The 27,333-nt window shown below is 57.4% G+C and overlaps 1 protein-coding gene across 2 annotated transcripts in view; it reads left to right on the forward strand.

Moving 5' to 3' along the window:
- KCNQ4 (potassium voltage-gated channel subfamily Q member 4) overlaps nucleotides 1-27,333 on the forward strand; it is a 53,279-nt gene that overhangs the window by 17,756 nt on the left and 8,190 nt on the right. For both annotated transcript variants that reach the window (XM_006747208.3, XM_081818203.1), the window contains exons 2-10: nucleotides 12,053-12,143; nucleotides 12,817-12,943; nucleotides 13,163-13,338; nucleotides 13,908-14,033; nucleotides 14,406-14,516; nucleotides 14,706-14,801; nucleotides 17,682-17,770; nucleotides 19,497-19,658; nucleotides 26,524-26,744. In XM_006747208.3, coding sequence (XP_006747271.3) covers nucleotides 12,053-12,143; nucleotides 12,817-12,943; nucleotides 13,163-13,338; nucleotides 13,908-14,033; nucleotides 14,406-14,516; nucleotides 14,706-14,801; nucleotides 17,682-17,770; nucleotides 19,497-19,658; nucleotides 26,524-26,744 — 1,199 coding nt within the window. The remainder of the gene's footprint in view (nucleotides 1-12,052; nucleotides 12,144-12,816; nucleotides 12,944-13,162; nucleotides 13,339-13,907; nucleotides 14,034-14,405; nucleotides 14,517-14,705; nucleotides 14,802-17,681; nucleotides 17,771-19,496; nucleotides 19,659-26,523; nucleotides 26,745-27,333) is intronic.

A 27,333-nucleotide genomic window follows, 5' to 3' on the forward strand; every position in this document is an offset into this window, starting at 1 on the left:
TTTGGATCTGATACTTGTAGGGTTCTGTCTTCCTCCGCTAGAAGAGGAGGGGGCGTCAGGACCAGAGAGGTGCAATATGTCCCCTTCCCTGACCTCCAGCGCCCTTTCTGTGGTTAATGAGCTTTTGGAAGTTTCGCTTTGGTCTACCCTGACTCCTCCTTGCTATTATTATTCAATTGTAGAGGAGTTTTGGAGATAGACTTTCCATGCAAATGAGCACCATGCAAATGAAATGTAAAAGATCCTCTCCTCAGATTCTAGAAGCTCCTCAGGACTGGCAGCTTCGGGAGCTGCTAGGACCTCACTTCCCTTTGGGGAAGCTGAAATCACTAGTCCCAGATGGATGAGTGAAAAATAGGGCCCTCAGAGACCCTTCCTCAGTCGTAAAGCCAGACTCAGAGACAGTTTCCCACCTCCTCAGCTGAGTGGTGCAGAGTCAGGATAGAGAGCCCATCGACCTAGGTTCCTAGCCCTGTCCACACCCCTGTGCTTGGCCTTCTGCAGCCCCCAACCTTGACAAAGAGCAGAGAGCCCCCACGCGGGCTCCTGGCTCTTAGAGGACTCTGAATCAGCTGGAACTAGGGGCTGGGCGGCGTCTCCCATTAAAGGCAGAACTGAAAGGATGTCTGCATTCTACTTCTGGCTTCCAGCCTAAGTAAGACCCTCCTAACCACCCTTCCACCTTGGCTGTGGAACAGGCCCAGAGAAGTTGTACTCCTGGCCCAAGGTCATACAGCAAAGCTTTTCCAGCTGTCAGGGCCCACCGGAGTCAGTCTTGCTGGATTCAGTCTGGCTGGACCCGGATTTAGGGTCCCTATGGGGAGCGAGGCTCTCAGGACAGCTGTAACCAACTGCCCCAGGTGTGGCCCGTGAGTTTGCATACCGCTTTGCTTACTGGTAGCAAAGGCATTGAAACACCTCTCCCCACTATGCCCCCTAAACCTCCCACTGGGTGGGATTCTCAGTTGGCTGAGTCTGCAGCACTCCCAGGCTGGGCTCAACCTTGGGGCCTGGACTCCCCAGGGGGCCCAGCCTTCCCTGAATCTCCTGTTCCACCCTGTCAGCTCTTGGTGCCCTCTCTACTCCGGGAGTGCTGACAACCAAGTGTTGGGGACTGAGCTCTTTCCCCTGGCTTGGATTCTTCCCTCCCTCCCCCACTCCCCCCTTTGGGAAGGTTCTGCTGATTCAGAGGACAGAAGGCTCCTTAGGGGTGACCCTGACCTCTGCCAGGCTCAAGTAGCCGGGGGCCTGGGCAATCCTTGAACCCAGTGCCACCCTGTCACACGCGGCAGGAAGAAATGCTGCTCATGCTCAGGTGAGGGAATTTTTGAGGTGGGGGTGAGGGGCAGGTGCCTGGGTCCTCCTTCAGGAAGAGGAGAAATCAAAAGAACATTACCTTAGGAATCAGGAAATCTAGGGGCCAGACCCAGCTCTGCCTCTGCTCTAGGGTATGATCACAGGTAGATCATGCCCTCTCTGGGACTGTTTCCCCTGTATAAATGAGAGGATTGATTCACTCTAAGGGATCTTTCTGTGCTAAAATAGAGTCAGTATCTGGTCCCCTCCTGTCACATCCGTCCCCCTAGTACAAGTCACCAGCATCTTTTGCTTGGATCATACAGCTGTGGGGGCAAATGCCATTACCCCCTCCCCGTCCCCACTCCACACCACTGACTGCTCTCTACCCAACAGCCCTTGCTGTTGCAAATGAAAGTCAGATTGCCTTACTCCCTGCTCAGAACTCCGCATCTCACTTGGAGTAAAAGCCAAAATCCTCACAGGAGCCAATAGATGATCTGCCTCCCACCTCCACTGCCTCTCTGCCCTCGCTGCCCACCACTCCCCCTTCCTCACTCCACTCTGGGGGCACTCCTTTCTTGATGGTCTGGAGCATACAAGGCACCCTCTGGCTCAGGTTTTTGCACTTGCTTTTTCTCTCTGCTCAGAACGCTATTTTCCCAGATACCCGCATGGCTCACTCGCTCATTTCCTTGAGATCTCTGCTGAAAAGTCACCTTCTCAATGCTGCTTTCCCCAACCACCCTCTATAAAATAGTCCCTAACTCCCATACCCATGTTCCCTCTCTCCTTTCCCCACTTAATTTTTTTCTATCATCATCTCACATTTTTTAAAATTTACATAAGCTCTACACCCAACGTGGGGCTTGAGCTCATGACCCCAAGATCAAGAGGCGCACGCTCCACCAACAGAGCCAGCCAGGCGCCCCAGGTAAACTTTGTGCCCAACGTGGGGCGCAAATCACATCTTGAACCTTTACTTGCCTATTCCCCATCTCCCCCGCAAGAGTGCACACCCCACACATCAGCGAGTGGCTGAGTGACATGCTGGGGCCACCTGCCCTGATTCACTCTCACCCCACCTGCTGCAGGGAGGGTGGAGATGCCCAGCCAGGAGCGGCCAGCAGGGTGGTGGCGGCACACTGGGGTGGGGGTGGGGGGTGATGCCTGGGGTCCTGGGCCTAGGTTGTGCCTTCTCTCAGGGAGCTTTCGCCCAGCACCCATTCTCAGTTGGGCCCAGGGCATTCAAGGTGGAAAGGACAAGACCTCAACCAGCTCTTGGTCTGTGGGAGGTGGCAGTTCCTCCCACAGCTTTTCTCCAGTTGAAGTAAATGCCATGATGATGGAGGTGGGCATAGAGAGGGGGGTGGGGAGTGAAGGGAGTCTGAGGTGGGCTCCCCCCGCCAACCCAGCCACACCTGGAGGAGGGGCAGACACGACATGAGCAAAGATTGGGAGGGAGAAGTCGCTGGCTGTTGGGGGGGATAGAGCTGTGTGACAACGGAGTACCCAGTGCGGGGTTGGGCTCTGCGCGGTGGGGAGTGAGGTGGTGGGGCAGGAAGGGCCTTCCTTGCAACTGTGCTTGGTGCTTGGGAGCTTGGGCCTGAGCCTGTAAGTCGGTGGATTTCACACTTTTTAAAAAAGCAGCAAAGCTCTTCGTTCAAAGGAAATCTTATGCCAAGCCCAGAATGTAGAACTGAGTCACCCGAATCCACATGGAGCTGCTCAGGTGGAGCCAGGGGAAGGTTCCCATTGGCTCTCTTGTTTAAGCTTCCAGAATCCAGGCTGCCTGTGTTCCACTCCTTACTTCGCTTTCATTTCGCTGGCCTCCTGCTGGGGAGCCCACGCTCCCTGTTTATTTGAGGAGTCAGTGCTGCTTGGCCAGCCCCAAACAGATGGGTGGCTCCCTCCTCGTTCCCACCCTTGACATGTTGCTCAGCCCACTTACCTGGTGCACCAGGTAGTCTGGCTGGCATGGCAGGGGGAAGCAGCGAGAAGGAGTAGGAGGGTTTGGAGCTGGTCCAGGTGGGAGAGGACCAGGCTATGATTCCTGAAACACCTGGTCCAGAAGACACTGCCTGCCACATCCTAGTGGGACTGAGAGCATTCATGCTAGCTTAAGACAAATGGGCATGTGGAGGCATAGGACCCCCTCCTGCCAGGAGAGGGAAGAATTTCGTGGCATCACGGAGGGAGGCACGTCGGGGCTTCACAGAACAGAGGAGGGGAGATGAGATTCTGGAACAACGGCCTCGTGTCCGTTTCTCTTTGCACCCTTGCCAACTTTCCTCTGTGGTTCTTCGTTCCATTCCTGAGAAAGACAACCTGACTGGCTGGGCCCGACCTAGAGGGGGGCCTTTCTTGGGTCAGTGTCCAGCTCTGGATGAGTCAGTGGTGGCCAGGAGAGCGGCACGGAGCCGGGTGGTACCACGTAGGGTTGGCCCTTCCGGGCTGCGGTGGCTGTCAGAGCTGTCCCGGGGGCTGCCCACGCCCTGGTACACCCTGTGCGCTGCCAAGGGGCCTGGCCAAGGGGACGCTGGTGGCACTGAAATCCAGCCCATGCTTAAGGGCTCGGTCAGCCCAGAATAAGGGGTGCCTGTTTCTAGTGGGTCCGTCCACAGGGGTCAACTTCTTATAATTTTTCAGGCTAAAGGGAACGCCTTTTTCGAATTGCTTCTCCAAGAGGGGGCATTTTTTTCATATTTTGTACTATGTGCCGGCGACTGCCGTCCCTCCAGGGACGTCCTCAAAGAATCTGGAACTGAGCTGAGGGCTCAGCCCTCTCCCCTCCACCCTACTCTGGAAAGTAGTAAGGCTGAAGGGACTTTAGCCTTCACTGAGTGTGCCCCACCTTCATGTTGTGGACAGGGAAACTGAGGCTCCATTGAGACCTCATCCCTAACCCTGAGCCCCCAGCATAGGCCTCTGGCCCAGAGAAGCAGCGGCCGCAGCAGCAGCCCTGGTGTGGGGCCCTGGGTCACGTGCTTTTGCTCCCTTTGCCATATTTAGAATCGCTGGATCAGGGGAAACTTCTCGTCCCAGCCCCTGAGGATTCTTGGAAAGAGCCTCACTCTGAGGCCTGGCCGACTGCCCCTCCCCTCCATCCCCCTGCAAGAGAAAGTAAGAGCCTGCTCTCCCCAGACGAGCCTGGGGCCCTCCAGGCCACACCGCTCCCCTGAGGGAGCCCCTCAGGTCTAGCTGAGGTCCCTTGTTCAGTATCAACTCTGGTTTGGGGCTTAAGAAGCCCTTTTCTGCTGGAAGATGGTGGGGTTATGGCCTCTGTCCTCCGGAAACCTTGGCTGAATGGGGACAGACTGGCCCTCGCTGTCCCCGGGTGGGGAGACAGAAACTTGCCTTTGGGGTCCTGGTTTGGGTGGGGTCACATACTCCCAAGGCCAGTTGTAGAAATGAGGGAGCCAGCTGGTGGCCAAGCAGGTGGCAGACACTGGCAGGGCTATCTGGGAGGAGGGACACTGGAGAGAAGGAAGGAGGCCCAGGAGGAAGGAAGGGGCATGGCCTGGTTCTGCATTTACTTTGGCCTGGTTGGGGGTGTGGGTATCCCCTCATCCCACATGGCTGCTTTCCTCCCTCAGGATCATGAAGCCTTAAAAACAAAACCAAAAAAGTCCCAAACCAAACGAAATAAAAAATGCACATGTGGAGCACCTGTATGTTCTGGATCTTTCCTCCCATCCTTACCATAGGGGATAAAGGTCCTGTGTTCCCCAGGGACCCCTCCCCAGGGCCTAGTCCCTTCCCTCCACACTGGCTGTTCAAACCTCCCCCACCTCTGCAGAGGAAGTTGCAGTCCCCAGGGAGCACTCTGGCCTCCCGGTCCCCCAACCTCCTGTTCCACCTAGCCCCTCCCCCTGGCCGCCTGTCCCAAGATGGCAGGGTCCTTTCGGCTCAGCACCAGCCCTGCCATGCTCGGGATCCCAGCCTCCCCGCTGCCCTGGGGACGTCATTCCACTGATCACTCCCTCTCTCTCCCCCATCTTCAACTTCTCCCTCTCTCTTGGCTTCTTCCACTCTGGCTCTCACATCTTAAAATAAAAAACCAAAGCCCAGTCCCTGTGCTCCACATCCTTCTCCAGCCACTGCATCTACTCCGTGCCGGCAGACTTTAGCTATCTGTATGCCCCTGTTCCCTCTTTCTCACGCCCCTCCGCCTCTCCATCCCACCGGGGCCTGCGCCGCTCCCCACCCCCACCCCCCCCCGCCCCCTCTGCTGCCCTTGCCAATGTGCCCAGGGACCAACTTGTCACCAAATCCAGTGGACATTTTTTCAGGCCTTATCTTGTTTGACCTCTTGGCAGCACTTGACACTGTCATTTTGCTCCCTCCTTGAAACCCCCTTGCTTGGCATCTCTGCCTCCTCTTTGTCCTTGTTTCCCTCCCGTCTCGCTGGCAGCTCGTTCCGCATCTGGGGTGGAGTATGTCTCCTCCCTCTGTGCCTCTGGGGTCCCACTGGGTCCGCCTCGAAATGTGCCGCATGCTCTCTGAGCCATCTCGGCCACTACTGTGGCCTCTACCCCGCCTGTGCCCCAAATCTGCATTTCCGGCTCCGGTGTCTCTCTTCATGCCCTTGAGTGTTTGCCCGTGTGCCCCCACCTGCCCCTCCAGCAGCGTCTCCCATCTCTGCTCCCCCACGGCACCTTCATTCACCTGGTGCCCACACCAGAACTAGGAGGGTCATCCTCCTTCCTTGTCCCCATTTCCAGACCATCACCAAATCCTACTCCCTGAAACCTCCATCTGTCCACTTCTTTTTGGTGCTGTCACCCTCGTCTCTCATCTGAATGATTGTGGAACTTTCTATCTGCTTTTCCCCCATCAGTCTCACCCCCTCCAATCCATGCCTCACACTACCCGAGTGGTAATGCTGAAACACCTATCACACATGTCATTCCTCTCACGACCCTGTCCAATGGCTCCCTGTAGCCTCGAGGATACCGCTCGTAATGCCTGGATCCTGCCCCCTGGTTTCTCCACAGTGCCTTCACTTTGGGCCCGCATCATCCAGAACTGCTGTAGACAGGCCCTCACAACCCTGGTGCCCGCAGCTCTCCTGCTGGGGGCACTGGCTGTCACCTCCCCCAAGTCCTCACAGATCCCTCCACTTTGGCTCTGTGACAGCTGTCTTAGGGCTTCCCCCAAGCCCCTTGGCACCTGTTATCCCCTCGTCCATCACGTCATCGCTTTGCAATACTTGTTCATTTCTTGGGGGGTCTGGGTTATTCATTTCTGGCTTTATAATCAACCTGGCTGAGTGTAGATGGCAAACAACGTCTTAAGTGAACGTACCTCAGAGGTTGGGAGGTAACCCCTTTTCTGCTGTGTGACCCCCGACTCACATCCCCACCTCTTCAGTCTCCAAGCATCTGTCTCTCTGGGGACATCCCCAGAGAATCTGGACCTGAGCTCCTGGCAGACCCTCTCCCTTCTACCCCTCTGCTGGAGAGTCATAAGGCTGATGTCCCCCACCTCATGTTGCAGGCAGGGAAACTGAGGCCCAGAGGGGTAGTATGGCTTGGTGGTCCAGGTGGACTTGAGTTTAGATCCCCACCTTATGACTTTGGACAATCTAGTATACTTTTCTTTTTTTTTTCCTTTTAAATAACAGCTTTACTGAGCTCTAATTCACATACCATAAAATCCCCCCCTCACCATTCAGGGTTTTTTTTAGTATATTCACAGAGTTTTGCAGCCGTCATAGTCTGCCTTTCTGAGCCTGTGTTTTCTCATTGATAAGCCTTGCGTGATTATGGTTCTCTCACAGCGTGGTTGTGAGAAGTAATTAAAAATAAGCGTGTAGAGGGCTTGGCACAGTGTCTGACCAATAGGAAGCCCTCAGCCAGCAGGAGCAGTTTGGGGGTCACACAGTGACTCGGGGGTGAAGCTGATGTTGGCATGAGACCCACATCCCCAGCAGGGCCATCCTGGCTCCCCCTGCCCTGTGGCTGTTTCTGCAGTGATTTCAGGAAGGTGGGGGGGGGCGGGGTGAGGCGGGGAAAGTAATAATTGCAGTTGTTCAAAAAGCCGTGAGCTGGCTAATCACTGAATCAGCCGCAACCACGCCTAGCTGCTGAGTCAGTGATCCTCAAAGTGTGGTTCCGGGGGGGAGCAGCACCAGTATCACCAGGGAACTTTACAGACATCCGAATTCTCAGGTCCCACCTCATACTTACATTCTAGGAGTGAGGCCCAGAAGTCAGTATCTGAACAAGTCCTCTGGGTGATTCCGACACCAGCTGTAGGTGGAGAACCACGGATCTAAGCAAACCGTCTACCTGTTCGGTCCCTAATCTCCTTATTGCCTTCCCGAATGAGCGGGATAGTCACAGCGTGGGGTGCAGCCCAGCCGGGGAGAGTCAGCCAGGCAGCACCCATGTGTCCCAGCTCGGCCTCCTGGGTCGGGCAAGGGAGGGCCCGGGCCCCAAATTGCAGCCAGACATGATGGGCAAAGATGCTCCAGAAAGCGCATGTCAGTCTGACGTCTCTGTTGGGGAGACGTCAGAGAGAGGCCAAGCCAGCCAGCTTGATAGTGTACTATCTATAATTGTAGAGACAGAGAAATTGAGGCCCCAGAGGGGGCTAGAGACAATCCTTCCTCCTTGTTTGTCGCATGAATGAAGCCATACGCTGGTTCTGACAGACACAGCAACACCTTGGCTTCCGGCTCCTTCTCTCTGTCTCCTCTCTGCCTAAGCTCCAGACATTGAGCTCCCTTCCACTGTCCCGAGAGCGGGGTCTGTGCGAGGACCCCTCAGGAAGACCAAGGTAGGCTGAGAGATCACACTGATTCACCGTGTGATTTGGAGCAAGTCTGTCCCTCCCTGGGCCCCATTTCTTCATCTGGAAGATGGGGATAATTATTCAAGTGCCTGGGACACAAGATGTTCTCTATCAGATTCAGTGTATCTGCTCCACTGTATTGAGCATCTAGGGTGGTGAAACTCCCATCCAGTGTGTGAACGAAGGGGAGGTGAAGCTCAGGGGCTTTTGAAACAGCGTCCGCCACATGGAGCTGGTCAAGGTCAGAGACCTGCCTTCTCTTCCCTTCTCGGAAGGATGCTGGGGTGTCCAACAGGTCAGGGAGGGATGTGCTTTAGAGCTTTGGGGGCCTTCTCAGTGGATACAAACGGGGGGCTTTGGTGACATGATGTTTTAATGTTTGTTTCATGTGAATTTCTGTTCTTCATTTACTCAGTCTATGAAAAAATAAGTAAAGCAGAGCAAAGAAAGAGAGAGTGGGGATGGGGCCATTGTTTTGGAGAGGGGGTGGTTGGGGAAGGCCTCTCCAAGGAAGCGATGTTGGAACAGAGACCTGGATGAGTAAGGGAGCAATAAATAGGCAGAGGAAGCAGCAAAGCCAGTGCAAAGCCTGGAGGTGGAAATCAGTTTGGTGCTCCAGGAATGGCATGGAGGTCAGGATGGTTGGAGCGCAGTGATGGAGGTGGGGTGGGGGAGAGGATCAAGTCTGCGAGGTGGGGTGGGGGCCAGAGCTCACAGGGCCTTCCTGCACACGCTAAGTTTAGCTTCTGCTCTCCAAATGGGATGGGAAGTCAGGGTAGATTTCTGAGGAGAGTGATGATTTCCAGCTTTGTGTTGTAGGAAGATCACCCCGGCTGCTATGAAGAGAGTGGGTCACAGTTGGGCCAGAGTGGAGGCGGGAAGGCCAGTCGGAGGTGAGATGGTGGTGGCTTAGTCAGGGTGGGGAGCTGTGGTCTGTCCAGGGATTTACTCTGAAGGTAGAGCCAATAGGAATTGCTGAAGGACAGGAGGTGGAGAGTCAGCGAAAGGAAAAATCGAAGGCACTCTTAGATATTTGGCCTGAGCCCCTGGGTGGCAGGTGGTGCCATTAATGGAGATGGGGAGATAGAAGGGGAACAAGATTTGAGGGCAAGTCGAGTTTGGTTTTGAACATGTTCAGTTTGAGAGACCACCAGACATCTGAGAAAGAGATGCTGAGCAGACAGTTGGACATGTGAGCTGGACTCCAGCGGGGAGAGGCCACCACACCCTGACACCTACGAAATGGCAAAGGCCATTGTGGTAAAGGGGTGGGGACAGGATTAAAGGTGGCTCTATCTCTGTATATTTAAGGAAATGCATTTTCCAAGTCCTATGAGTTTGTTATTACCCCTGTTTATTTATTTTTAAAGATTTTATTTCTTTGAGAGAGAGTGCGTTGGGGGGGGGAGGGGCAAAGGGAGAGGGAGAGAATCTCAAGCAGACTCCACGCCCAGCTCGGAGCCCCTTTGGGTTCCATCCCAGAACCCTAAGATTATGACCTGAGCCAAAACCAAGAGTGGGGCACTCAACCGTCTGAGCCACCTAGGCGCCCCTACTCCAGTTTTTCCTAAAAAATGAGAGGAAGTGCAGATAAGCAAAAAACAAAACAAAAGCCAAATCACTCTTAATTTTGCCACCCAGAGATAAGCCCTGCTGACCCTTGGTATGAATATAAAAAAGTATCTATATTTGAGGGGCTCCTGGGTGGCTCAGTTGGTTGAGTGTCTGCCTTTGGCTCAGGTCATGATCCTGGGGTCCTGGGATCGAGTCCCACTTCGGGCTCCCTGCTCAGCAGGGAACCTGCTTCTCCCTCTGGCTGCCGCTCTCTCTCTGATAAATAAAATCTTTAAAAAATAAAAATAAAAATGTCTACATTTTAAAAATTAGGATCACATTGCCCTTCCGATTTGATAATCTGCTTTTTTCATTTAACCCATTGTGATGTGTCCATTTTATAGATGTGTAACTATTGACATGGAAAGAACAGTGTTGAGAAAAATAAATTTCTGGAAGTCCCAGCAGGAAGCCCTTAGTGTGGCCCATTTACCTGAGGATCTGAGGTCAGCTGAGCAGTGGGACGGAAGGATTTCTGTTCAGGGCTGGGGTGAAGGCCCATCAAGATTTGGCTGCAGCCCTTCCCAGGGGAGGGGGCTGGAAGAGATGACCTCAGCGGGGGTCCTCGGTCCCCGGAGCCCCAGGGCTCAGTGGCAGTCCTCCTCCCTGGGGGATGTGGCTGTTGCGTTTTTCTGTGGTTAATTATTGAGCATGAGATGCTGGTGCCCTCCCGCCTCCTCTCCCTGGGCCTTCTGTCTTTGCTGACCCAGCTCTTGCCTGGAACTGGCCAAGGAGGCCTCCTCCTCGCTCATTCATTCAAAACCCTTTACCAGCATCTGCCACCTACCTCCTCTACCCAGGGGCATGTGCTGGCTTGCAGTGCTAAGCCTGCCCTCCAAGCAGGCTGGGAGCCCCTGTCCAAGGAGGGGTGTAAGTCCTTTCCCTGTCTGTCCTCCCATCAGCTCCCACTGGACAGATGTGAGACTGGCTCAGACAGGGTAGGTCACTGTACAAGCTGGACCAGGATTTGAACCCAAGTCTCTCTGACCCTGAGCCCATGCCCCTGCCACCGTGAAACAGGAACACAAATAAAGCTATGTGGAAAGTGCCACATACACACAGGCAAGCGCTGGGAAGGGGCATTCTGAAGAGGGAACAGGGGGGCGGAGGGCATGCCCACGGCCCCCCAGAGCAGAGGGTGAGCAGAGTCTCAGCAGGCCCCAAAGGTGGGGTGCTTCAGGCAGAATGCAGTCCCAGGTGGGGAGACTCTGGGAACATCTGGGGAAGGCTGTGGGTCGGTTCACAAGAGGTGTGTTTCCAGAGAAGCCCACTCCCTCCGGAGTCTCTTCCAAAGGGCACATGCACGTCCAGCACACCCCCCTCCCAAAGAGGAGCGATTCCGGGAGTCCGACTCGGTTGCTTTCCCCCATTTGCAGCCTGCGCCCCTCAGCCTGGCCTGCTTGCCTAGTCGCACGCTGTCCGAGGCCCCAAGGCCGCCAGCCTCTCTTCTCATGCCCTTTACCCCGCTTCCCATCCCCTGGGAAGTGGGGAACCCGTGCTCTAATCTCACCTCTGTCCTGGACATATTGAGTGACCTTGGGTGAGTCCCTTTCCCTGTCTGGGCCTCAGTTTCCTCACGTGTGCAACGGGGGTTGAGGGAACTGTTGGATGAGCTGGGTTATAAAGTTCTTTCCATTTCTAAACATCCCTTTCTGGGCTTCCCACTGCCCTCAGGGGAGTCGCAGGCCTTGAGGCCCGATCCCCCTCCTCATTCCCCATCCCCCTCTGCATCCTTCCCTTCTTCCTGTCCTCCCTAGTCTCCTGTCCTTTCATAGTTGCCTCATTCTTTAATTCCTTAAGAGCCCACGAAGGCAGAGGCAATTGTCCCCATTCTGCAAATGAAGCGATACTCCTGCCACCTTGGCATTCACAGGGAACAGGGACCCCTCCGTCGGCTGCTGACCTTCCCTGGCCCCTCAGCTGACCTCTGGGCTACTTTTCTTAAGACGGTCTTAAAACTGAGCCAGGGCCTGACACCACCGGTGAGTGGCTGAGCCCACAGGCGCTTCCTGACCGTGGGACCTTGAGCCCGTCTGTTTCCACCACGAGCCCAGACAGACCTGCCACCCACAGCCGAGTGGCACCTTGTCTGAGCGGCAGCCTGCAGTGAGGGCAGCTGAGAGGGTGGTCGGTGTTTGTGAGCTCCGTAGCCCAGAGCGTGGGGGCTTCTCCCTCTGGTGTCCGGCACAGAACCACAACTTCAGGGGACTCTGATTCTGATTCTGCTTTCCAGATAGTTCTTCCCAAATCATGCTTCCCTCCTCCAGTGACTCCACAGCCCCCCCCACCCCCTGCCAGTCCTGTCCGCGCAGCAGTCCTAACCCTCTCCCTGCTGCCGTTGCAGATTTTTGCTGGTCTTCAGCTGCCTGGTGCTGTCTGTGCTGTCCACTATTCAGGAGCACCAGGAACTTGCCAACGAATGTCTCCTCATCTTGGTGAGCGTCAGAGGCCAGGTCTGAGTGAGGCTGTGTAAGGCAGCCCCTCGGGGCTTGTGGGGGCGGGGTGTGGGGGGGAGAGGCTTCTCATTCTATGGCTCAGAGAGCGGCTTGCTCAGCTGTGCTGTGTTCCCTGAGTTGATGGCTGCCCCTCTCTGGACTCCCTGTCCTGCTTTCTAGCCAATGTTGGGGGGCTAGGGACCTCCTGCCTAAGCCAGGGCTGATGTTGGGCCCAGAGAAGAGGTGAATAAGCCCCACTCCTTCTCAGGACCCAAACTGCTAACTCAACCCCTGGTGTGATTTTTTTTTTTCCCCTCTAGACAGAGGCACCTTGGAAGTGGACAGCTGACAGACAGCCACCCCTTATGTCACCCAGTCAGGGTTACTGAGTCTGGGAGAGCTGGGAGGGGGAGGGCGGGGTGGAGAGCAGACAACCGCACACAGCTGGTGGATGGGACGGGCAAGACCGCCTTGGGCTTTCAGGCTGAAGAAGGGGCCACGTGACTTCTGGACTCCTCCTCAGGTCCAGCCAGGTGTAGGAACGTCCAGGAGAGGTGGTCTGAGGAAATCCTGGTACCCCTAACGCAGGGGAGCTGGGCTGGGCCAGTCCTGTGTGACCTGGGCCCTTGCTCCTGGAGAGAGGAGACCAGAACTCAGGGCCCTGGTCCCACAGGAATTCGTGATGATCGTGGTGTTTGGCCTGGAGTACATCATCCGCGTCTGGTCCGCTGGATGCTGCTGCCGCTACCGAGGATGGCAGGGCCGCTTCCGCTTTGCCAGAAAACCCTTCTGTGTCATCGGTGATAAGACCAGCCCACCCGCACCTGACCCCTGACCCCAAGCCCCAGGGTGGACACCCTGACCCAGACCCTGGCTGCTGACAGAGATTCCACGGATCCTCCCTATTCCCCCCCACGCCCGCCCCGACGGCCCCGGCACCCCCCACCCCCACTTCGGAGCCTGGCGGGGTGGCTTGGCTCCCCGGCATGGCCGTGACCTCGGCTCCCCTGGTCCTGCAGACTTCATCGTGTTCGTGGCCTCGGTGGCTGTCATCGCTGCGGGCACGCAGGGCAACATCTTCGCCACGTCTGCGCTGCGCAGCATGCGCTTCCTGCAGATCCTGCGCATGGTGCGCATGGACCGCCGCGGTGGCACCTGGAAGCTGCTGGGCTCGGTGGTCTACGCACACAGCAAGGTGCGCCGGCGGGGGCGGGCAGCAGGGGCCAGCTCACGGGGTGCGGTCTCTGAGGCTCGGCAGGGGCGAGGTCTGCGGGGCAGGTGTAGGCCAGGAGGCGGGGCCTGAGGGGTAGGGCTGGAGGGGCCCACTTGGAAGCTTCTGGGTTTGGGGGTCTATGCGCACAACAAAGTGGGGAGCTGGGGCAGGGTGTGGGGGGGCGGGACTAGATGTTGGGGGTGTGGGGCGGCTGGGGACTGAGATCTGAATGTGGAACCTGGAAGGTCAAGGGCGGGGCCGGGGCGTACCCTGAGTTTTTGTGAGGGCCTCACCCTTCGGGAAGGCGGGAAGGCGGGAAGGCCAGGGAGGGTCTCCTTGAAGGCAGGAGCTGGGGAGGGAAAGCGGGCAGAGCCTCTGTCAGGCAACTCCGAGAGGAGGGGACCTTTTTCCCCCCTCCAGAACACCTCTCTCAAGTCATTGTGGGAACCTCCCACCTGCCCACCTCTGCCAGGTGGGCACAGGGTGACCCACTTCCCCATGCCCCTCCCCCTCGGCCCCCCCTAATGTTCTCACCCTTGCTGCCCTCGCAGGAGCTGATCACCGCCTGGTACATCGGGTTCCTGGTGCTCATCTTCGCCTCCTTCCTGGTCTATCTGGCCGAGAAGGACGCCAACTCCGACTTCTCCTCCTACGCGGACTCGCTCTGGTGGGGGACGGTGCGTGAGGGTCTATGCAGAGCTGCCCTTCTTCCTGAGACCCTCCCCTGCGTGACCACTGTGCCTCTGACTCAGGGTTGAGCGAGCCTGTCCTCTCAGCTAGGGCCGGGGCCCCCTGTGACCAGCCCCTGTGTTAGCCCCCAATCTGCCCCAGTAGATCTGCTTGTGCTCCATCTAGTTCCCCACACCCAGCCCCTGCCACCTCACCTTGATCAGCACAGGGCAGGGAAGGGGAGCGATGATCCATCTATGCCCCTAACCAGCCCCTGTGGACGACCATAGGGCACCCCCCTCGTGATCAGGCTCCCACCTGCCTGTGCCCCAACAAGCTCTTGTGGGTGGCTCCTGAGGGTAAACTCTTTGTGTCCCCAGATCACTCTGACGACCATTGGCTATGGTGACAAGACACCCCATACATGGCTAGGCAGGGTCCTGGCTGCTGGCTTCGCCTTACTAGGCATCTCCTTCTTTGCCTTGCCTGCCGTGAGTCCCCCTGCGCTTAGGATCTCCCGGCCGGGGTGGGGAGGGCCCTGGGGGCAGAGCCTGCTTAGCCCCTCTCCTGGATTTGCAGGGATGGGGGAGGGGAGAGCTCAGAGGGGCAGGGGTGGAGACCTTCTCCTCCTCTTGTCGTCCCCCTCCGCCCCTTTCTCCCAACAACGCCTCTTCCCCTAGGGCATCCTTGGCTCTGGCTTTGCCCTGAAGGTGCAGGAGCAGCACCGTCAGAAGCACTTCGAGAAGAGGAGGATGCCTGCAGCCAACCTCATCCAGGTACAAGACGCCCAGGAAGCCCCTGAAACGAACTGGTGTGTCAACTCCTCTATGCTGACCCAGGTGTCCCAGTTTTGCAACTGTGACTCCACTTTGAAGCTCTGAGAGCAGATGTGACTTCTCCAGGGTCACATGCCAAGTCAGGGCTAGAGCTGGGATGCTAAGGGGGACTTTCAGAAACTTCCCTTGCGCCACAGGCCTAGTTCGGGCCTCATCAGAGCTGCCCCACAGTCCCGCTCCAGCCCCAGCTCTATGTGACCGGCAGTGGAGTGGGGCTAGGGCCTCTTGTCCTGCCACGGAAAGGCTGTGCAGTTATCAGTAAGCCCGCACTGCTCCCAACACCAGCTCATTCCCCAAGCACTCACACAAGTGAATGTTGTAACTATAAACTGAGACAAACACCTTGAAAGAAAGAATAGTTCTCTGAAGAGCATTTAACAGGGTCCTGGCCCGATCTGACCTTGAAGGGGAGCTCTGGGATGATGAGCCTGGGAAATTGATACTTGAATTGAGAGCTGGAGGACTGGTAGGAGTCAAATAGGTGAAGAGGTGAAGGGGGGGAGCATTCAAAGTACGGGAACAGCATGTGCAAAGGCCCTGTGGTGGAATGGAGCATGGTGTGTTTGGTGAACTTGAAGGCAGCTAGCGAGGCTGGGACAGAAAGCTCAAGGAGGAGTATACAGTGGAAGGGGTTGGGTAAGTGGGCAAGGCCCCGACCTGAGGGCCACAGAGAGGAGTTTAACACTCTGCTGAGAGCAATGAAGAACCCCTGACAGGTATGAAATAGGAGGAATGGGTGACATGATCAGATTTGTGTTTTGAAAGGATTGGAGAGGGCCCCAGGTGTGCGTGGGAGATGACACGAGGCTCTGACACCTGTCTGGGCAAGGCAGGGTGCTGGACTGGTATCACAACAGTTGAGGCGGGAAGAAGTGGGCAGATTCTGTATATTTAGGAGGTGAGATTCGTGGCATCAGGAGTGAGGGAGAGGGTGAGGGAGCTGCGTGGCAGGTGACTTCCAGGTTTCTGGCTTGCCCAACTGGATGATTGATGGCCCTCCCCACTGGAGGGGGACTAGATTGGGGCAGGAGGGATGTGAGATTGGCGGGAGCACGTAGAGCGTGAGGGGCCTCAGCCCCCCAGCGAGGCAGCTGCACGTCCGGGTCTCTAGCTAAGAGGAGGGGGCTGTGCTAGAAGCATTGCACCTGGACAGTAATGAAGCCCGGGGCACGGAGGAGCTCGCCCAGTGCAGAGAGCAAAGACGGAGGAGAGGAAATGGTCCAGAACGGAGCCCTTAGGAACCTCAGCATTCAGCGACTGGGCCAGCAGAGTTGAGCCAGTCAAGGAGACAGAGAAGGAGCAACCAGAGGGGTAGGAAGAAAATCAGAAGACCAGGAGTGTGTGCTCTCAGTTTCCCCCACTGCACTGAGACATTCTGATAGGGCATGGGGTGGGGAGAGGCAAGAGCTCCGATTTTGGGGGGACTCTGTGACCCAGCCCTGGCTTCTCTCTAGTCGGTGTGTGCGAGAGCAGCCCCTGCGGGAAGTAGTTTGGGGAATACTGGCACATCCCACCTTGGCCTGCTCCCAGAATGCCACCCTCGCACTCCCCGATCCAAGTCTGACTCAGCACCCCCTTATCTCTCCTCCCAGAGTGGAACCCCCTCCCCATCCCTGCTATTTCCAGCCATCAGCCCAGCGTCCCGTGGGGTACAATGGCCGTCGTCCCGTGGGGCACAATGGCCGTCGTCCCCTGGGAGCTGGCCTTCCAAGGGGCACCACAGGGGCAGGCGGCTGGCACTGTCCATGCCAAGAGACAGCTGGTATTGTGGTGCCCATAATTAATGAGACAGCTCATTGAGCTGCTCCCCAGCTCAAGCCAGGGGCCTAGGCAAGCAGGAAGTAAAAATATTCCTGTCCTAGGAGGGTGCCTGGCCAGTGAGGTCAGCAGTGGGCAGTCCCTTAAGGACAAGAGGCACCCAAAGAAGGGGGGTTCTCCAGGGCTCAGTTAGGCTTAGTCCATGCCTCCCTGCCCTCCCTAATCACCGCACTCACAGTCCCTCCTTGGCTCTTCTTCTTACCTGGAGGCAGAGGGACAGTCCTTCCTCTTGTCCACCCCTCATCCCTCCTGCTGCAGAGGAAATCCTGCCAGTCCCTGGATGCAGAGGGGTTGGTAGGGGATGCTCTTCCCTTCCCTCCTCGACCCCGTGGGCAGTGACAGGCAGCTGGGAAAGATGAGGTGGATTTATTCGTAGTACTAAGAATTCACTCAGTTTCTATTCTCCAAACCTTTGCAGAGCACCTACCATGTGCCAAAGGATACAGTGGTGACCAAGACACAGCTTAGAGTCTAGGGGGAGAGAAAGACAACATTCCTCAAATACACGATGAACAGATACTTACTGGCTGGGGTCACGGGGGATGCCAGGAGGGTTGAACAGGGGAGCCTGGTATGAAGGGCCTTCTCTGTGGCAGGCACCGTGCTGGGCACTTAACAGACATTTGCCCTTTTAATCCTCACATCAGGCTCTTAGGTAAGTACTATTGTATCCAGTCCACAGATGAGGTAGGCGGGGCTCTGCAGCTTCACTTCATTTGCCCACGCGACTAAAGGGCAAAGCCTGGCCTGGAAGCCACGTCTGCCCGATGACAGAGCCCAGCTCTTACCTTGGACCCCTGCTCCCCGCCTTGGGCAAGTCCTTTCTCTCTGGGCCTCTGTTTCTGTCTGGCCCTGCCAGTGGCTGTGGAATTGGAACTGGCCTCTGGCTCTGGGTCTCCTTCCGCTGACCCAAGGACTGGGTCCTCTGAGGGTGGAGGGCTGGTGAGGGGCGGGGAGGCTTCGCTGATGCCGTGTCCCCCCTTCCCTCCCCTCACACGGCAGGCTGCATGGCGTCTGTACTCCACCGACACGAGCCGGGCCTACCTGACGGCCACCTGGTACTACTATGACAGTATCCTCCCGTCCTTCAGGTAGGCCCTGCTGCAGGGGGACGTGGGGCGCGGGGGGCGGTGGCTGGTCGTCATGCCCCCTTGGGGACAGGTGGCTGGGACTCGGCCCTGGAGGGTGGGAAAGGGGTGACGGCTCCCAAAGGAGTATCTGGGGCTGGCTCTGCACGTTCTGTGTAATGCAGAGCCCGGAGCGTCTTCTCTCCCAGTTCGCTCTTCCCCGGGAAGGTGGGGGACGCTGGGCACAGGGCACGGGGTAGAGCCCCGCCCGCCGGCTGCACCCCGGGCTCTGGAGAACTGGCAGTCCGCATGCTAGCCCATAGTGCCGCCATTCAGGGCCGTGGCGCCCCCAGCTCGTCTCCCCTCTGTCTGAGCTGAGGGTCGGGTTAGCCCTTGCCAGCCTGGCAGACTGCAGCTGGGGAGAGAAAGCGCGGTACGGGCAAGAACGTGTGCGCCAGAGTCCAGCACCCGGGTGTGTGAATAGGCCCCGACTTTTCGGGGCCCTAGTGCCCAGAAGCGGGTTCATCCCACTGGCCCGGGCTGGGGTAAGGCTGCACCTGGGGGTGGCTGCATGCAGAGGATTATTAATAGCCATCACCAAGGTCTGTGTGGCCAGGTGCCTGGCCAGGCCCTTGGGCAGGAATGAAGAGCACAGAGTGTGGCTCAGTCCCACGGGCAGGCAGGGAATCAAGAGCGAGGCTGGGCTAGGCTGCTGTGCTCAGCGCTTCTGCGGGTGCCTTTTCCCTCATTAGCCAGAGCAGCTGTTGCGTGATCCCACTCACCCCTACACCTGGCTCCCCCTCCCTGCTCCCTCCTGGCCCCAGGGGCTTCCTCGGGGAGGAGCAGAAGAGAAGGGGCTGGGAGGGGGGCTCCCAGAATCACACTGGGTCCCCCCCACCTCCACTTGGCAGAGGCAACTCCCACCTCAGAGACAGGCATGGTAGTTGGTTTGGAAGGAGCCTCCCTTTCCCAGGGGTAGCTCTAAGGACTCAAGGCCAGGCCCTGGGGAGTGGGGCCGGGGTTGGTGTGTTAGAAATAGGGTGTATGTGAGGGGGAGGGAAGATTTGGGGGTAGTATTGGGTCCTCTGGTAAGAGGGACAGAGCTTGGTTTAGAGATTCTAGGTCCACGGGCCTTCTGCTCCTTGGAGCTCGGTTTCCTTGTCCATATAATGGGAAGGCAGAGGGGAGATACTGTCCTTCGGTTATGGAAACAGGAAGTGGCCTGGGGAGTTAGGAAGAAGCTGAGCCCCAAATCTAATCTCCAAGAACCCAGTGGCAGGAGTGGATGCTGGGGTGGGAAGCTAGCCTAGCTACCCTATCAAGTCTCTCTCCTGAGCCTCAGTTTCCCCCTAAAATCCAGTCAGATCTGGAGGGTGAAGATTTCAGGGTGGCTGCTGGCCTCCAAGGAGGCACAGCTCCATGTCTAGGCGCTCCGCTTGATGAGCAGAGAGTAGGTTAGATCCAAGCTCCCACCTGCCGCCTTCCGAGAGTGCCCTCAAGTTGTGCCCAACCTGCACAGCCGTACTCAGCAGCCCTGAGGGTTTCCCAGGAACTGAGCGCAGAAAGGGAGGGAGGAAGGCTAGTGTCTCCCATCCCCTCCCCTGCCGGTTCTGGCTTGGGGTGTCTGCTGAGCACTGCTGGGTGTCTAGAGGCAGAGCCTGGCAGGATCTGAGCTCCAGAGCTCGGTGCCCACCAGGTGAGCGGGCGGTGCCAGGGCCCTGCCTGCTGCTGATGGCGCCCTCTCCTGCAGAGAGCTGGCCCTCTTGTTTGAGCACGTGCAACGGGCCCGAAACGGGGGCCTGCGGCCCCTGGAGGTGCGGCGGGCGCCGGTACCTGATGGAGCGCCCTCCCGTTACCCGCCCGTTGCCACCTGCCAGCGGCCGGGCAGCGCCTCCTTCTGCCCTGGGGAAAGGTAGGGGCCCCCCGGGGCCGCCACCTCCTCTCGCTTCTCCTCCTCCTCTTCCATTCTTTGTCTCACCCTCTCTCAGACCTGCCTGCAGCCACCGTGTGGGTGTCAGCCTGTTCTGGGGACTCCCAGGCCTTGTCATGAGGCCTGGGCAGTTGTCGTCGGATGGCCTGACAGTTACAGACTGAGAGCCTCCCTGGAGCGGCCAGGCTGGACTCACCTGCTTGTCACCTGGGGCTCTAAGGGTCTGAGCGGGGGACATATCCGCACTGCCCTTTCCCGGCACCTCCCCCATTCATTCCATTTGTCCTCTTTCTTTCTCTGTTTCCACGTCCCCTCACTCTTCCACCCCTGCACCCCCATCCCTCCCGGGCAGCTGGAGAGAGGAGGAGGCCTCTGGCCACAGGTGCTTACGGCTCAGGTAATCGTGGGCACCATTCTGGGGCGTGAGGGCAGGGAACCCCCTCCCCCAGCATGTTTCTCTAGAAGGGGCTCGCCACTGAACTTGCCTCTCGGGAATGAGGTGCTACCTGGAGAGAGCGCTCTGTGACTAAGAACCGCTGTAGGACCTCCGTAAACTCAGCCAATGACTAATGCTCTTGTCTTGTGCAATCCTTGTCCACAGCTTGGCTAATCCCAGAGGGTCCTCTTGGGATTCTCCCATAATGCCTTTCTTCCTTACTGAGGGACATTTTGCTGCTCCTAACAGTCTCTTTTCCCTTCACCTGTCTCTCCTGGAGCTTTTGCGTCTTGAAAGAAGAACAAAGAAAGGACAATGCTTACCCCCACATAAATGTTCAAAGTAGTGGAATTTCAGGCACTTTTGGAGAAGGGAAGCTCACTGACTCACAGTACGGGAAAGGGGCTGCTCCTGCAGAGGTATAGCTTTGAGGTCAAGGATTCAATCCCACCCCCCATTCCTCCCCTGCTCCCTCCCTATCTCTTTGTTTTGTCTCATCTTCACACATCATCCCCGATCAGCCAGGTAGACATCTGGGCCTTGAGCCTCAGGTGTGATTCTGAGCCCTGGGCCCAGAACAAGGGAGGGGAGAAGACGCCAGCCACTCAGCGATCAGAAGGAGGCAGTGTGGTGAAAGCCGGCCTCTGACACCTGAGGCTGTGTGTCCTTGAGAAAGTCATCGAGTCACACGGGGCCTCTGGATCCTAGGCAGAACATCAGCGATGTTTAGGCTGATCAGGGGCTCTGGGTTCTCCAGGCTGAAAAGGCCTGGGGAACAGGGGGTGGGGGGTGGGTGGTGCAGAGGATGCTGGGAGCAGCATTTCTTTCTTCCCTGTGCTCAGTGAGGGCATCTCTGGCCAGGGGCTGGACAGGAAGCAGGGAGATGGAGGGTCCCTCCAGGTCAGGGGCTGGAGGGAGGGGCAGCATGACTGGCCAGGCCAGGCTGGGAACTCCCTGGAAGAGAGTCCACGGTGCAGCCCTGGGTCGGATTCTCTGTCCCTGCCTGAAGGCCCTTCAGTGTTACCCCCACCCCCATCCAGCCACAGCTTAAATTTGAGCAACCCTGCCCAGGGTCTGGGCCCGTGCTCTCTGGAGCTTCCAGTTTGCTCTGGTCTTACCTGGCCTGGATAGGAAGGTGCTGAAAACGAAGACGAACCTGGAGCCCAGCACCTCTCCCACCCACAACTGCTCCGGGGCTCTGAGTCCCCCAAAGCCTAGGACCAGATGACTGCCGAGGGCTTGGCATTCACTAACTCCCAGCCTTGTGTCCGTCTGCCTTGCAGTGTCTGTGTGGCCAGGGCTCATGGTGATGGTGGTGGAGTGTCCCTCCTTCCCAGGCACCCCAGGAGGCTGAGCTGTGACTTCTAGGACATCAGTCACCAGGCTCAGGCCAAATGGCCATATCCTTACTCTTGGTTGTCTGGGCCCCATGGGGTGGGTGCTCTGGACAGGAGCCCCACCCCCACACCCCCACATACACATACACACTTCTCCTGGTTGGCCACACCCTCAGTGGCCCTTGTGGATGGACCCAGGCTGAACACATTTCCAGGACTTCCAAAAGCAGGACTTCCTGGGGGATGGTCTTGCCAAGGCCAGCACCTCCTCTCTTTGAGGTTTTTCAATGAGGCGCTAAGACGATGTTTCTCAAGGCACGGTCCACTGACTTCCTGCATCAGCATCGGTGGGGTGTTCGTTAAAAAATGCAGATGCCTGGACCTCTCCCCAAGCCCGTGGAATGAGAATCTCTAGGGGAGAGGCACAGAACTCTGCATATTTAACATGCTGCCCAGGAGATCCTGATGCAAATCTTGAGAATCTCTGCATTCTGGGGATGTGGGCTGGAGGATGCTTTGGGTGGGGGTTCTTCTCTCCCACCAGCCGCAGGAAGCCAGCCCCATCCTGGCAGCTCCCCATGCTCTGCCCACCTGCCCCCTTCCCACTAACCTCTGTTTGTGTCTTGTTCTCAACTTCCAGCCAGATGTTTAGTAATAAACGGAGTTTCTTTCGGATCCACGCCAGCTGGAGACCGAGGTACCCCCTCGCCTGCTCCTCCTGTCCCCACTCCTCTTTGCCCCACCCGGTTCGGGGGCTGGAGAGGGGGACAGGATAGGCCAAGGACAAGGTGCATGTGCCTGCCGCCTGCCGTCTGCCTTGGGGCCCTGACGAGCCTCTTACCTTCCTGGGGAGGCCTCTGCCAGGTCGGGGGGCATGGGCCTGGGGCCCACTCTGCCACGAGGGACATCTGTAGGAGACTTGGGTTGAGTTCTGGCTCTGCCGCTGACCCCCTGTGTGATCTGGGTCACATTGCTTCCCTTCTCTGGAACTCAGTTTCCTATGTGTGGAATGGGCAGATTGAACTAGAGGCTCTCTGAGGGTCCTTCCCACTCTGACTTTTGCCGGGCTTTGGGTTTAGCTCCCTGGCTTCCCACTGCCCCACCTAGGGACCTAGCCTATGCCTGGAGGAGCTGGGATTGGTACCTCTTTCACTAACTCTAGAGCCCAGCTTGGATAGCCGCATCACCACCACGTGCCGGGCCCTGCACTAGACACAGGGATGAATGAAAGATGGCACCTGGAGGCTTGCAAAGAGCAAGGGCTGTTCAGTGTGATGAATGCAATGAAAGGAGGAAGCAGAGGCGCTACAGAGCCAGGGTCAGGCCCTTCACCTAGAGGAGGCCCCAAAAAGGAGTGGACGTGGGGGAGGGCATCCCAGGCCAAGGAAGCAGCATGCATCACGTGGTGCATCATGGTGAGGAGGCGAGAGAGAGAGAGAGAGAGAGAGAGAGAGAGAGAACAGCCGTGGGGAAGGAGCAGGCAGCCCAACATGGCCAGATCAGAGAGTGCGGGGTCAGGAGTGAGGTCGGGGGCAGAGCTGGATCATGAAGAACCCCAAAGTCCTGTATGAGCGCCATCCTGTAGGCCCTGCCTGGCGGCCTGGGCTCCTTGAGTCTTGGGTTGCCCAAAAGTGCTTCTGGAGCCTTGTGGGTTGAGAGGCCCATAAGTACATGGGTGACAGAGCTCCTGGCTGCTCATCCAAGAGACAGTGCCTCTTAGGAACTAGTGTTCTGGATCCAAACCTGGCCACAACTTGCTAGCAAGGGGAACGTCACCTTAAGCCCTGGGTGCCTCAGTTTCTTCAGTGTAACATGCGGATGGTAATTGCATCTGCTTCCACTCAAAATGTGCCTGGATAATAGGAAGTGCTATATAAATGGTTGGCCTTGTTCAGTGTGGGATGTTGAGCAGTTAAGGTCTTATTTTTAAAAATAGCTTGGAAACCATGGCTGATGGAAATGGGGACACACCTGAAGGGTTAAGCCAAGGAGTCTCTGGGTTAGACCTGCCCTTTTGCAAGATGACTTTGGCTGTGTGGGCATGATGGGCAGGCAGGGCAAGGCCGGGGCAGAGGGGCCAGCGATGAAGCTGCATCCACAGTCCTGAAGAGAGGGGCTGTATGCAGCATCAGAAGGGGTAGGCTGCCTCTTGTCCCCATGTGATTGGCCTTTGGTAGCAGATGGAATCCTTAAAGTCATTCCTTGTGGATGCGAGCACAGGGGTTGACCCAGCAGGGCAGTCAGAGGGCAGCCTGTGTCCAGAGCTTACCCTCCGCCAAAGGATAGCCTCAGTCAAGCCTAGCCCATCCGTGTCCCAGGCATCAACAGACCCCTTAGACCCGTTTCTCAACCTCGGCACCATGGAAGTCTGGTTCGGAGAATTCTTCATTGGTTGGTGGGGGAGGGGGTTGTCACAAGCATTATTTAGCACCGTTTCGCAGCCTCCCTGGCCTCGATCAGTTGCCAGGAACACCCTCCAATGTGACAACCAAAAATGTCTCCAGACATTGCTCATGGATTGGGGCCTAGTGAGCAAAATTGCCTCCAGTGGTTACCGCCCTAGACGCTCTCCTGATCATTAGTTCCAGAGAAAGAACAGTGTCTCAAGTCAGAAAAAAATGGGTTCTGATCCTTACTGCATCCACAGGGGCTCTGGGACTTTGGGCAGGTCACTTTCCCTCCTTCCCAGTCTGTAACCTAGGGATGGTAAATGTGGAGCCCACCCCACAAAGCGGCCGAGAGAGAGCTGGAAGGGCCAAGGCATTCAGACAGGACCGCGCGTGTGCTGAGGAGCCCGGGACGGGAAGTTCTTCCGATGTCCACCGCTTGCCAGGTTTCTTTCCATTTTGTTTGAGCTTTTAGGCTCCAGAGAGGCTGACGTGAGCCATTTCCTGGGCCTTGCCCAAGGAGCTGGAATCCAGGGCCACCCCTGGGAAAACAGTGCCTTCTTACGTTGAAGAGGAGCCCAGGGCCTCTGGCTGGCTGGAAAGTTACAGAACCCCACAAACCAGGCTGGAAGCTCCTTCAACCATCGCAGAATCAGAGCTGGAAAGGGACCTTTCAAGGCCTCTAGTACAAGCCTCCAGACCCCTTCCTCCCCAAGTCCTGCTGAGAGCAAGCTCAGTCTTGCTTGTATACTTCTCATGACAGGGAGGTCACACCCTTCCCCCAGAATGTCATTGGAGTAATGTGCTGGGCGCAGAGATCCGGAGTTCCAGGCCCTTGGTTATGTGTCAGGGCCTTCTCCACCCCCCTCTTGCTCTCCCTCTTGGAGGAGTGGAGGACAGAGGGAGGGGTTGCACGGGCCGGGCGGGTGGGGGGTGCTTGCCAGCATGAGGAGAGCCTGAAGGAATGGCTCTGCAGAGGAAAGTTTGGGAGAGCCAACCTCAAACTTTGGTTGGAATCTCTGGGATGTGTTGAGGGGATCCTGGGCCAGCAAACGGCATGCTGGATTGTGGGGCTGCCTCGTCCTTCCCTTCTGATATCCTCGGGGCCCCAATCCATGACCTATAACTTCTCCCTTCTAGAAGGGCAGAGGTCCCTACTCCTAAGGATGGCCCTACATCCTGGCTGCCTTCCCGAAGGTGCCCCTGGTTTCGAGATCTTCCTCACTTCAGTACCTTGGCTCTGTACTCTGTACCCCATGCCCAGGGTATGGGGGACGCTAGCTCTCATCCAGCCCTGAAACCAGAATCTGTCCTCTGGTCAACTCTTGACCTGAAAGTCCTTGATAGTAGGTGACACAGTCTCCTCCCCCAATCCATGCCGCACCTTAGGCCTCCTCCAAGACTGGCTGGTGCTTTCCTGAGCCAGGGCCCTGGACATTTGGGGTGGAAGGGCCCCCAACCTGTCTAAGCCACAGCAGGGAGGCAGTGGTGACACTCCAGGGCATGGGATGGGGGACCTTTGCATACGTCCTACTCAGACAGTGAGAACGTGGTCCTTAAAACTCTTGGACACAGAGTTACTCTACCAGGTATGGCTAACCAGGGCCTGTCCTGGGCAACCTGGGGCCTCCGCAAGGTTTGGGGTTGTGGTGGGGAGTTGGGGTGTGGGAAGGGAGGTCTGAGCACAAGCACAGACACGCACATGTGTGTTCCCATGCACACAGACGTGTGTAGGTGTTGTTAAAATGGGGGTTCGTTAGGCAGTGGGGGTTGTGGAGCTGGGAGGGTGAACTCCATCCAGGTAGGCAGAACTCAGGCAGGGGAGACCACAGAAACACAGGTTAAGACCTTCACCGGGAGAGCGGGCACCAAACATGTCCAGGGCGTATATGTGGGCCCAGCAGCTAGACCCACAAGGCCAAGGCCCTCTGCAGCCGGCTCATTGCACCCCTGGGCAGCCCTGTTTATGCTGAAGCCTGTGTGATGCAGACCTTTGGAGTTTTGCAATGTTCTGCCTGCAAAGCTGGACTGGGTCCTAAAGCCCTGACCTGACTGACCAGTGTGGGATCAAAGAGCTCCAGTAGGAAAGGAGGAAAATATACACTGACACATGTAGATACACTAGTACCAGGGTACCCACACTGTCACACGGCATGCACGCATGTATGCACACACACACACACACACACACCCCAACTCCACACAGCCTGCCTCTGTGTACCATGAGGACCTGGAGGCCTTTCTCAGTGTGCATGGCCAGGTGAGCCTCTCCATCCCTCAGCAGCCTGTCTGTGCCCAAAGGGGTGGCCACCTCCACCTCCACCCACCCAGCTGTGCCAGGCCCAGCTCTCCCATCCTCCTGTCTGTCTCTGACTCCCTTCTTGGGTCTCTCTCACTCCTTCCGCTCTGACATCTGTCTCCTGTGCACCCCTTATATCTGTCTGCGAAAATGAGGGGTGGGAGATGGGGGTAGGGAGGGGACCTGCTCAGACTGACCCCGCATCAGCTTCCTGTAGGGGTCAGGGTCCCCTTCGCCACACCCTTGTTCCATCCCAGGAAGTCTCCACTTGGTGGAGAGTCAAAACCCAGTAGCCACCCCCAAGTCCTAAGTCAGCCGTGTCCCCACGCACACCCATCCCCAGCTCCGGCTAACGTGGCTCTCTCCCCCACCCGACCTGCCCTGCCAGCAGCCGGATGGGCATCAAGGACCGCATCCGCATGGGCAGCTCTCAGCGACGGACAGGCCCCTCCAAGCAGCACCTGGCCCCTCCGCCGATGCCCACCTCCCCAAGCAGCGAGCAGGTGGGCGAGGCCGCCAGCCCCACCAAGGTGCAGAAAAGCTGGAGCTTCAACGATCGCACCCGCTTCCGGGCCTCCCTGAGACTCAAACCCCGCACCTCTGCTGAGGGTGAGCCCCTGGGGGCCTGGGGCCCAGGACCTACCTGCTGTGGTGGGCGGGGCAGGGACAGAGTCTGGGCCAGGGGTGGAAAGATGGTTCTAGTCTCAGCTCTATAACGGACTGACCATCTTTGGGCACTGGTCTCCTGGTCTGTGAATTGGGCGTCATAACACCTGCTTTGCTGGGCACAAGACTGTTCAAGAATCTAATGAGAATGCAGAAGGTGGCGCTCGGTAGTGGGGAAGAGTGCAGGCTTTAGAGCCAGGCTGCTGGGGTTTGAATCCTGGCTTTGCCACTTCTTGGAAAGTTACAGAATCCCACAAACCAGTCTTTGGGAGGTGCTGATCTATGAGAGTCTGGGCATGGCTGGTGCCCAGGGCCCCCGCTTCCCTGCCCAAGAAGCTGCCTGGCCTTCCACCCTCTCCTGCCCCCATGGAGCAAGGATAGCGTCTGCTCTCTGTGCAGTGCACCAGCCTGGGAGAAGCGTTTCTCTTCCCCGGAGACAGAAGGACTTGCTTTCAGGGCCTTCCCCAGCAGCAGAGCTGGGCATGGGGGCCAGCCCCTCGAGCTTCCTTCCCTCTTGGCTGAAGGATAAAGC

This window comes from Leptonychotes weddellii, chromosome 4 (assembly GCF_054177405.1).
Source record: "Leptonychotes weddellii isolate Sample4059 chromosome 4, ASM5417740v2, whole genome shotgun sequence".
In the NCBI taxonomy this organism is placed as follows: Eukaryota; Metazoa; Chordata; class Mammalia; order Carnivora; family Phocidae; genus Leptonychotes; species Leptonychotes weddellii.